At 37.4% G+C, this 12,247-nt stretch overlaps 1 protein-coding gene across 2 annotated transcripts in view; it reads left to right on the top strand.

Moving 5' to 3' along the window:
- Positions 1 to 10,823, top strand: part of LeuRS-m (Leucyl-tRNA synthetase, mitochondrial) — a 144,391-nt gene extending 133,568 nt beyond the window's left edge. For both annotated transcript variants that reach the window (XM_067145231.2, XM_067145230.2), the window contains exons 10-11: positions 968 to 1,201; positions 7,309 to 10,823. In XM_067145231.2, coding sequence (XP_067001332.2) covers positions 968 to 1,201; positions 7,309 to 7,539 — 465 coding nt within the window. In that variant the 3' untranslated portion in view covers positions 7,540 to 10,823. The remainder of the gene's footprint in view (positions 1 to 967; positions 1,202 to 7,308) is intronic.
- The last annotated feature ends 1,424 nt before the right edge of the window (positions 10,824 to 12,247 follow it).

The raw sequence follows: 12,247 nt of genomic DNA, 5'->3' as shown, positions 1-12,247 counted from the left end.
ACAAATAAATGCTTCACATGTTAATGTGTTGCTATGTAAATTACTGTCCATAACTTTTCAGTATTATTGCATTAAAAACAAAATATTTCTACAGACACTCCAAAAACAAAAGAATATTTAAATTCTCGTGCACACATGTCTACAGTAATCATGTCACTCACAAGTAAACACATCCATATGTATAATCCAGAGCAGTCAATACCTCCGCTAAAGTACCTAATAAACATGAAACGGGAAAAACCTACATCCCCCAGGACCTGGAGAGACCCACTTGAGGTGAAGTACAAGGGTTGCAAGCACGGGTGAACCTATTCATAAATTTCCAACATTTGGTTATGTATTATAGCAGACCACAATACTGTGAATTAGGTTTTCAGTGACTCATTTTGTCGCTGTTTGCCTATGTGTTCTGTTAGCCCTGGTTTGCAAGGCTTTGAAAGCCGTACAAGTAAACAAGTGTGTGTGGTGCTGGTATTTCCTGGCGACATTGCCAAAAAGCGACAACTTACGGCCTTGTGTATTTCAAATAAGAACTCATAATATGTCACTGGTGAATAAAGTGTACATTGTATCACAACCACATCGTCGAACTACTGATAAACCTTGCGTCGTATGTATGCTGGTATTAATTCATGTATTATTTATTTATTTTATTTATTTATTCATTCATTCACTCATTTATTCATCCATCAGCATCTTGGGAAAGGCATGTCACTCTGACTGATGAGTCTGCTGCCAAACTTGGGCGAATTGCTGATAATTTTGTGACTGAAAAGGGCAAAAGAGCTTGAATACTTCTGTATCCTTTGTTTATGTTCCTATCCTCCTTCCCAGCTTCCTGTCTTTGGTGAAAATCTGTTCATTTTGTTGTTCTTTCTTCATTGCATGTGTATGTGTTTTTAATGTGATAATGTGATAATGCAAAAGTTGTTGTTCATATTCTGATGTTATTATTTCCTGCCTTCAGCAAGCTCCTCCGGAAGTTATTCGTCAGGGAGCACAGTTTGAGAGAGCACTTGCAAGTCAGATCATAATGCTTGCTCCTATGGCTCCTCATTTTGCATCTGAATTGTGGTCAAGATTTTTGAGTGCGCCAAATCGCCTCAACACTTCAACTGGAGAAATTTTGTGGAATCGTGGTGTGCTAGAGCAAGTTTGGCCTTGTGTTGATATGAATTATTGTCTAGAGCTGGTTTGCAAGGTGAGTGAGTGCCTTTATCATCTTTCTTTGCCATTCTTTCTTTTTTTTGCATTAATTTATTTATATATTGTTTTTAAATTTCAAGGTTGTATACAGCAGAACTTTGTTATAGCAACATCGGTTCCCGCAGCCCCTCATCTGTAACGTTACGTATTCTATAATACCAATATGTTCCTCATAAGGGAAATGTTTTTCGGCCTTGTTTAAATGGCAAACATGCATGCATGTTCCACATATCATTTTATACCTCAGTTTCAATTAGGATTTTCTAAGAACCAAAATATTTTAAAGATATCTGTTGTCACTGAAGGGAATTCTAGGAATTGGTGCCTACCTAAACGGGTAAACCCTGTCCGAGGCAGGACATCGTACCATCCTGTAAATCAACTTCCCTAACAGTAACTATACAGCTCAGTTCATCTTCATGAACATGGCAAGAACCCATGGCTTGCTATTGCATGCGTTGCTATTATCTACATCAGGTAAGTGCTGTAATTTTTGTGTGTGTGGTTTTTTTTTTCTTCTTCCTGAAGCCATCTCTGTTCATTTTTGACTTGGTTAATTTATAGCTGCTAGGTTCTTTAGTCTGCCAAAACTAATTATGAGTAATAAATTTATAAAGTACCTGAAAAATAAAATGTATGGGAGCAGTATTATGTTCAAAAACAAAAGAAACCGCTTAAATTTGTGTTAATGTGTTTTTAATGATGTTTAGGAAATATGCGTTTATAAACTTAATATTAACTAGAAGATCCCGTACTGCTCCGCAGTATTCATTATAAATAGGTCAAATAACGTGTCTTGATATGAAATTGCTCCATGCGTTGCCTGTAGGGATGTGTTCTTGATACTTTTGATACTAACGATACTTGCATGGTATCGTCATCGAACGATACTTCAGAAAATTTGCTCGATACTTTTTTGATACTTCGGTGGTAATTCTGCAATTTTTATTTTATTTTAAAATATTATTGCTGCAAGTAGAACATTTTAAAGTGGTCGCAATGACCACATAAACAATAGAGATGAAGACGGAGATACAGTCAGGAAGAACCTTCCTTCAGTTCCTGCTTATTCAATGCAAACCCAAACATCTAATTACCTCACTGCAAATCAAGCAAGAACCTGACCAATTACACGTTGAGTTGAATTTTCTAGGAAGTGCTTCTTTGTGATTTTCTAACGATAGAGAAATTACCTTTGTTGTGTTGTGGGAAAAATTAAACTACTCCTAAAAGAAGTATTTGACAGATCAACTTACAGTTAAAGCTTTCTGGTGAAAGTGAGTCACTTAATTATATTATCAAATCATAAAGCGGTCTATTTTGATATGTTCTTAATTGTCATATTTGAATGCCAGCGCTGTCAGTTGAGGGGGAGCATCATCTGCAGGAGCTCTGCTGCAGCTGCTAGGAATTTCCCCATGGCAGGGATTGGTCCTCATTACCTTAATTTGTGGATTTTCCCACTTGCTTGTCTGGAGATAACTAGAAATATCAACACAGGTAAATAGACAACTTCTTCGGGAAAAGGCCTAATGAGGTTGACCGCCTGCTGTGAGCATTAGTTCTCCCCTTCCCCCCGGCCACTCGCAAACTGATTATTTATTCTTCAGTTGCTATCTCTACGTGACAAAAGATTATGTGTTTCATTTCGTGGTACCATACCATCTGTATTCTATTTTGTTCAATATTTGTTAGACAGAGCTGTGAGAGACCTAAATGGGAACAAGGCACCTGAAATTGAGGACATTCCCTCTAAATTACTGATTGCCTTAGGAGAAACCAGCATGGCAAGGTTATTCCATTTAGTGTGTAAGATGTATGAGACAGGAGAAGTGCCATCCGATTTTTGACAGAATATTGTTATACCTATTCCCAAGAAAGCCGGTGCTGACAAGTGTGAAAACTACCACACCATTAGTTTAGTATCTCATGCCTGCAAAATTTTAACACGTGTTATTTACAGAAGAATGGAAAGACAAGTTGAAGTTGAGTTGGGATAAGATCATTTTGGCTTCAGAAGAAATGTAGGAACATTGATATAGGAATTAGAAAGACGTTTTCGAAGATTTTTGTCTGGAGCATGGCATTGTACGGAAGTGAAACATGGACGGTAACTAGCTCGGAAAGAAAGAGAATAGAAGCTTCTGAAATGTGGTGATACAGATGATTGCTGAAGGTGAGATGGATAGATCGAATCATGAATGAAGAGATACTGAATCGAATCGGTGAGAAGAGATCGATTTGGTTCAATTTGATGAGAAGAAGAGATAGAATGATAGGACACATCTTAAGACATCCAGGCCTTGTTCAGTTGGTTTTTAAAGGAAGTGTAGGCGGTAAGAACGGTAGGGGTAGAACAAGGTATGGCCATGACAAGCAGATCAAAGCAGATTTAGGATACAATAGTTACGTCAAAATGAAAAGGTTAGCACAGAATAGGGTGGCATGAAGAGCTGCATCAAACCAGTCTATGGACTGATGACTACAACAACAACATGAGTGAAGTGTGGAACTATTTTCAAATATAGACCCCCCCATCATGATGATCGCGCTATTTGTCGCATTTATAAAAAGAGTTTTTCGCGTGATGGAAAATCTCCCAACACTAGTAACCTAAAAAAACATGTCACATCAGTGCACAAAATTGCTTTTTCAGAACATCTTAATAAAAAATTCTGCAGAAGTGGAAATTTAACTCTTTGACTCTTCTTTCAGTCATCGACGACATCAGTACCATCATCACCACCATCATTCTCTCAACAGTCTCAACGTATACTTCAATTATTAATGGACAAAAAATCTGCATTTAAACCAGGTGATATCGGTCGAAGACAATTACCAGAAAAATTTCTACAATGGTATACAAAGATAAACAACCATTCAGCATTGTTGAGGATGAAGGATTTAAGGAGTTGATTAAGTATCTTGAACCTAGATATGCTATGCCTTCTCATAATCAAATATCTAATCAAATAATTCTAGAACTTTGTGGAGAAGTAGAAAGTAATAATAATAATAATAATAATAATAATAATAATAATAATAATAATAATGTTATTTGCTTTACGTCCCACCAACTACATTTTAGGTCTTCGGAGACGCCAAGGTGCCGGAATTTAGTCCCGCAGGAGTTCTTTTACATGCCAGTAAATCTACCGACACGGGGCTGTCGTATTTGAGCACCTTCAAATACCACCGGACTAAGCCAGGATCGAACCTGCCAAGTTGGGGTTAGAAGGCCAGCGCCTTAACCGTCTGAGCCACTCAGCCCGGTGAGAGAAGTAGAAAGAAGAGTAAGAAAAGAGCCTCAGAAAGCAAACAGCATAGCTGTCCGGGCGGATATGTGGACATCAACAACCTGCGACGATTATTTGTCACCGTTCATTTTGTGGACCTGGACTATAATCTTAAACATATTGAAGTGATACCATTTGAAGAAGTGGTGAAAATATAGCCCATTTTTTAAAGAAAAGTTTAGAAACTTGAGTTTAATTGATAAATTAATGATCGTGATTCATGATAACAGTCGCAATGTTGTAAATGCTATGAAGTTGGGAAGCTTTACTCACCTGTCGTGTTCAACTCATACATTCCAACTTGTTTCAAAGCATGGACTTTTCACTTCAAAAAATATTGAAAGTCTCATTTTGTCATGCAGGAAACTAGATGGGAGTTTCAAACACTCCTCAAAATCCACTAAGATTCTGAAAGCGGCACAGAAGGATCTTTCTTTACCACAACACCGCTTGATTCAGGATGAACCTACGCGATGGAATTCAACTCTACATATGCTAAGAAGACTTCAGCAGCAAAAGAGGGTCGTAGTTCTTGCATCCTCTGATCTCTCCTTGCCAGTGAATCTTACAGTATCGCAGTGGGATCTTGTTAATGTACTGATTGACACATTAAATATTTTCGATTACGCAACACTCGCCGTAAGTTCATCTTCAGTGTCAGTGTCCGAAGTGATACCTATTGTGGACAGTGTTATTTCTGAATTGGAAAAGTCGTCAGACAGTAGATCAGGAATTGCGACTTGATTGCTGGATGAAATAACATGAGGTATAAATCCATTGAAGAAAATGAAATATGTTGTGTTCTCAGTTGTGCTAAAGACCGACTGATGGACCTTGCTAACCAAGAGGAATGTCCTGCATCCAAAAATGATCAGGTAAAATTTATTTTTAATTATTTTTCAGTTTTTCTGGTGCCTATGTAGGGATAGTCGTGTAATACTGACATACTCGTAAAAATTGATCAATTCACAAACGTTTCTTTATTTTATTTTAGACATCACCTACTGCAAAGCCCGAGAAATTGCCAGGAATGTGGTACCTGTACAGTAACATTATGCAAGAAAATAATCGTGTGTCAGATTCACTGCTAATTAACAGTTCCCAAGAAGAAAACACTGCATAACTCAACGACGATTTGTCACCTCTTTCTAGTGCACTGGATTACTGGAAAACAAATTCAAAATTTCCAAAACTATAAAAATTAGCTGCTAAATATTTGTGTCTTCCACCTGCAACAGTTTTTCTATGAAAGAGTATTTAGCACAGCAAGACTCACTTTTCTCATGCTACTGCCATTTTTATCGCGGTGTGTCTTGATTCTGCATTTTATGTTGCCTTGTGCATCTGGTCTCTGTGTTTGCATGTGTGGATGCGTTGTACGAATGTCGGGTCTGTGGGTTTTATTTCTTTTCGTACCTTATGAATGTTGCCTTTAGTTTTACTGTTATGGTTGTTTATTTGATTACTTTGTCTCAGCTGGTTTAGCCATTTCATTTTTATATTTCAGGATCTTATTCTATGTCTTACATATCATCTTTGACCATGTTTATTTCACTTCTGTAGCTATGGCAATGCCCCCTTTTCTTCCTCCCTATATCCTCTTTGTGTTCTGTTATTATTCTTTTTGCCTGAAGTGCTTCTATGTCATTTTAAATTCTGAGAGAGGCTACTCTTTGGAGATTGTTGATGTCTTGGGGATTGAAGTTTGGCCTTGTTTTGTTCTGGAGCGGTTGCAATTACTTTTCGGGATATTTTCTTTGGTTGAGGTTCCACTTTCACGAAAGAAATGTTTTGTGACAAATTCAGAGTACCATTGTTTGGTATTGTCTGAATCTATTGATACTATCCTTCCCTATGTACTGATAAAAATGAGATAAGTGAAGAAGTTGATGAGATTATTTCTGAGGAAGTAAAAGTCCTGTGCATTTTAAAAGAAAATAGCCTCCAAGTATATGTATGTAACATTTTTCCTTATGTTTCCTTTTGTTGGTTATGTGTCCATCTTATAACTGCTTCAGCCAATTTTATGATAATAAACCCTAATCTATTTTAACTTATTTCTGTCTTGGGTTCTTGCCTTTTATGCTTTATTCATTTGTATAAGAGGCCCGGATTCAGTTCCTGGTTGTCTTTCACCAGTTTCAACCAGTCCACAATTATTGACCTTGTTAGCAAAGGATCTTATTCTATGTCTTACATATCATCTTTGACTATGTTTATTTCGCTTCTGTAGCTATGGCAATGCCCCCTTTTCTTCCTCCCTATATCCTCTTTGTGTTCTGTTATTATTCTTTTTGGCTAAGATTAAATTCACTCTCCAGTGATCATTTTTCCCATACTGTTCATGATAAAAGGAAAGCTTAGTTAGGGACTCCTCCTCTTGTTCGAAGTATGCATTATATTAATTTTGTGTTAACCAAAGGAACTTCCATAAGAGTGTGTGTATTCTCGCCAGAGTTTCTGTTCATGTTACGCCAAAATTGATGTTAAGTGAGTACATGCTAATAAGGGTTTACTTTATGTAGTAACATGTAAAGTGACTAGGTAAAATAACCAAGAAAGTTCATAAGAATGAGTGCTAGAAGAGGTGTTAGATACAATATTACGATTTAATTATAACTTAACAGTTCCAAAAATGTTGTTAATATTATTCTCATGGACTCGACACTCTTTATGCATCAAATGTATAACTCAGATATAGTATATAAGTTGCTGTGTGTAACCTTTCCTCCTCAATACCAACTGAAATAGTTTCATAACACTTTTATATTGGCCCAGCTTATAATTCACAAATCTTTTGTTTCAGGTCAATGGAATTGAGAATTGCTCCATCCGTTTACCTCGGCTAAAGTTGGACACTCTCTCACACGACGACGCATTGGAATTAGCACTTTATCAAGCTGAAGTACAACAATTCATAGCAGGATACAAGATAGTGAATACCTACTTTACATTACATCCTAGTTATGAAGCTGTGATCAACATCGTGACAGACAGATTTACCAAGCAGGAAAAGAGAAAGCGGCAAGATGGTTGAGATTTTTAAAAAAATAATATGTTTTGGTGTGTTAGAGCCATTTGTGCTCTTGCTAGGATCTGAAAAATGGCCTCATGTCAGCTGTGTGGTCTAGCTTTGCTGAATTTAGAAAGCTATGGAGGATTACAACCTGGAAGGTACCGCAAATGATGTTGTAGGGTCTAAAACTGTACATGTCCACAGATGTAACTTTTGAGAGAAAGAGAGAAAGTAAAACTGTTTGCTGCAGCCATACCTCATCCCATGTTTGTTCCCAGTCTGATATGCTCATTAGCAGGAGGTAAGGTGCAAAATCTGAGGACAATCTTTACACTGTTGAAGATACAATAAACAAACATCAGTGTTGGAAACATATGGAAACTAAATGTGCACCTTAGTTGAAGGACCAGTTTCTCAATGTAAACTAAATTTTCCTACCATAAAATGAAGTCTCTGCAGACTTATTGCATGATTAAAATGGCATAAAACTGTCATGAGGATAGCCTAACAACTAATTGTAAGAAAAATTTAATTTTGAAGAAGAAATCCCATCTGAAGTATGTGTTGCGGGAATCTTGCTAATTACCGTATAATCCTGAATACCACCCGCCACCAGATAAGACCTGCACACCTGAATTTCTAGTTACAAAATTTGGAAAAAAAAAATAAATCGCATGTTTACTTACCAATTTTTTAAATTTCCTGTAAATGTTTCACAAAATTGCTAATTTAAAACACCTTACAAGAAAAAAGCGCTAAAAACACCACAATGGGAAATAAAACTAGTTCAATGTACAAATCTGTCACGATGCGACGTCATCAGAACTACCACCGTCGGAACTTTGATCGCTTTCACCTTCCCGTACTTAGTCGTCCTCACTACCATCCATAGAATTTGAAATTCCATATTTCTTGAAACTTTTCCTGATCAAGTCATTGGAGATGCGATTCCATGTAGTCTTTATCCATTGCATAGAAGTTCCACTTAGTGGTGTTTCACTTGTCCTGTTGGTGTCAGTACGTGATCGCCAGCAGATGCCATTCACTCACTGTAGAGCTGTTTCAATGTAGCTTTGAAAGGCCGGTTGTTGCATAGAGATCAGCCCTCCTGGAATTATTGCCAGATCAGTTTTTCCTTTACTTGTCAATTCCTTTATGGCGTCTGTAGTATGCTCGCAATAACTGTCAAGCACAAGTAGGCTCTTCTTCTGCAATAAAGTTCCCAGGCAGTGTTCCCAAACACACTTTACCCAGTCCTCAGTTAGCTTACTGCCCATCCAACCGGATTCTTGGGTTGGAATTAAAATACCAGACGGCATTTCCTTTCGGAAGTATTATTTTTCAGAACCACATATGGAGGAAGTTTGGTTCCATCAGCTAACATGCATAACATTACTGTGCTGCGTTGTGATAGTACTGCTTTTAGAGCCCTTAATGTGAATTGAATTGTCTAGTGGCATTTTGAAATAAACAGGCATCTGATCAGCATTCCTAATTTGAGAAAGCAAATAGGAACTTTGCTTTCGCAAACAAATAACATGACGATGAAAGGCTGTCAACAGGGAGACGTGAAATAGATGTACGCCTTCGCATACACATTAATATTTAGAAATTTCATGATCCGTATTGAAGTGGGATTACAATATTTAAAAATTAAGAGGGTTCCTCCTATTCAATACAAAGATATTTATTAATGTGAAAGAATCACATATCGTTCAAATGAGGTACTAGTTTCGGCACCAGATATGTGCCATCATATGCAGTACATATCCACATCATTTACCCCCACTACCACATCCTTCCGCTCCATCTTAGCTCCGTGACAGTTGCACCGCCTCTACCCCTTCCCTCTCCTCCCTTACGCCTCGCCCCTTAACCTTGTAATTGCATCCATCAGTCCAGCTCTGTCCGCCGATCACTCAGGCTGCTCAAGGTGAGTTCATTTCTAGTATTCTCTGGGTTTTTCTAGACTTTTCTTTTTGATCTTTCCTTCCGATCTTTTGCCTAATTCGACTTCTAATTTCTTCCCCAGGTTCCTCAACCCATATTGAAGTGGGAATTAATTCTTTGGATCTTACCAAGTTCATGTTTACGTTTATTTTCCGGAACCAAACTACAGAACACACATAGTGTCAACTTCGTATGACAATAAACCTCACAGCATAATTTTAACAGTTTTAGAAAACTAAAGTTATATATAAGCTGGACAAACCGCCATGGGTATACAACAACGGAGTCATCATTTTAACGGATTTTAAAATGGAATGCAACTTCATCTACCATATTTTATTTTATATTCATCTGTGCAAATGTTATAATGTGTTTTTAAAGTTGTTTTAAAGTCATATTTCATATTCATCCATGCAGATGTTATAGTGTGTATAAAGTTGTTTTAGGGTTTTATTGTGTTTGCCCGATTTGACTTTGTGGCTGATGATGGCACATATCTGGTGCCGAAACTAGTACCTCATTTGAACGATATGTGATTCTTTCACATTAATAAATATCTTTGTATTGAATAGGAGGAACCCTCTTAATTTTTAAATATTGTTCGCATACACAATCCGTTTCTTCAATAAAAGTTCCTTATTCACCGACGGCTTGCAGGGAAACCTTCCATTTTAGTTCGTGTGTGATCTCTAATGATTTTAGTTGACACATTTCAGTCAATACACCATAACCTAGTTCATGTCTTTCAGTCAGGTACTTATGTATAAAGCCGCTCTTCAATTTCAGGAAACTGTGCACTCTTCCCTCAGAAACCTCTACAGTCATGTTACTTTTTAATAACATTTCCTTCTTCTTCCTCCAGTCGTAAAGACAACTGCCGGCGGCATGATTTCCGATAGTTTCAGCTTCCGTTACGACTTTAAATTTCTCACTCGCTGTAAATGACTGCAAACGCTTTTTTTTAAATTCATCACTTGTTACCAATGATGCTTCTTCACTCAGAACACAAAGTATTAATCAACTGCCGCACCATGTAGTTCTGGTAACGCAGAAATGAACGACAGAGGGAGATTTCAGCCGTTGCCAAGTAGCGTAACATGAAGCTGTGTTGACATGCCATCAGAATAATGTATTACAGGTATGAGACCACAATCCGAAAGGCTTAAATATGACCGCACCCGAATTTAAGGAGCAATATTTCTGTATAAAAGAAAAGAAAGTGAGGGTGGTATTCAGGATTATACAGTAACTAGAAATAAGTCATCTGTATGAAGTCACTTGTTAGTTGGTTTGTCATGAGTCTGCTAGTATCATATACAGTTTCTGTATAAATAAAATAATATTCTGTCTGCATATTTTTAATCTCTGTCTTGGTTAGAATGTTAGCTAATTGTGCCCTGCATCATGTTCGATGCTGATGTCATTCTTGCTGCCGTAATAGAAATGCACTACAATGACAAGTCCAGTCATGGAATGACCACCTCAACCAGTTTGGAATCTTCCTAATCATCCAGAAAATTAAGTATTTTAAGACTATTAACTCCTGGAACACTACAAATAAATGGACAAACCTTAGAAAAGGTGAACATTTTTCAGTACCTTGGCTCCCATTTCTAAGGTGATGGTAGTATCAGTAGTGAGGTTTGAGCAGGAGTTAATCCTTTGCGCTCCTGTGTTTGCAGTGGCCCAGCAAATAAATATTTCTGTTGCACTCCTGTATAAGGTGTCATTCGCCCAAGGAATGTATGAATCTTACCGACTTATAATATTTTTTTTCTCTACAGCAGGCCCTGAATAAGATCGGGTGTAAATGTGCTGAGTAAAATATTGATCTATTAAGAAGAAATGTGTCTCAGTTGTGGTTTCTAGGAGCTATTTGTGATTTGATTATATGTGTTGACCGTGTGTTGGTGTTATCCTGTGACGACAATCTGCTATTAGTGACATTAGGGTCATATTTTGCTATATTTTTGTGCCCTAAGTGTCCGACATCTTGATTTCTTATAATCAGTCCATAGATCAGTCCAGTTAGAAGGGCATTTTATTATTTTTGTCGATCATACTGCCCTAAGTGTCAGCCACTTTTCATGCTTAAAACCATAGCTATGGAAACCATAATATAGACACTCTTCATAATCTGCATTGCCCTAGGCCACAGAGTTTGTATTGTTTATCTTCAAATTTTGGTCAACGGCATTAGGATGCAGAAGGATACGGGAAACTACTGCATTCAAGATCTTCAGGGATATCCCTATAAATTCACATAGTAATCGCTCAGTACAATGCAAAGATCAGAGCTGGCTACGTGGATCACCAACCTCCGTATGGAGACGGTGTCTTAAGAAGAAAATGTCTTGTAGTGGAAAGCTTGAGCTACATCCATGCGCAGTGTAAATAAATTGTTTTTAGGCGTTCAGTAGCTCGATAGTTTTACTTTTTTTTTGTTATTGGCGTTTTGTCACGAGCAATCTGTTGAAATGTCAGACCTATCAATCATCAATCAGTACTGATCTGCTTTTAGGGCAGTCGCCCAGGTGGCAGATTCCCTATTTGTTGTTTTCCTAGCCTTTTCCTAAATGATTTCAAAGAAATTGGAAATTTATTGAACATCCCTCTTGGTAAGTTATTCCAATCCCTAACTCCCCTTCCTATAAATGAATATTTGCCCCAGTTTGTCCTCTTGAATTCCAACTTTATCTTCATATTGTGATCTTTCCTACTTTTATAAACGCCATTCAAACTTATTCGTCTACTAATGTCATTCCACGCCATCTCTCCG

The sequence above is a fragment of the Anabrus simplex genome, chromosome 4 (assembly GCF_040414725.1).
Source record: "Anabrus simplex isolate iqAnaSimp1 chromosome 4, ASM4041472v1, whole genome shotgun sequence".
NCBI classification, from domain to species: domain Eukaryota; kingdom Metazoa; phylum Arthropoda; class Insecta; order Orthoptera; family Tettigoniidae; genus Anabrus; species Anabrus simplex.
This window is presented reverse-complemented; position numbering and strand designations above follow the sequence as displayed.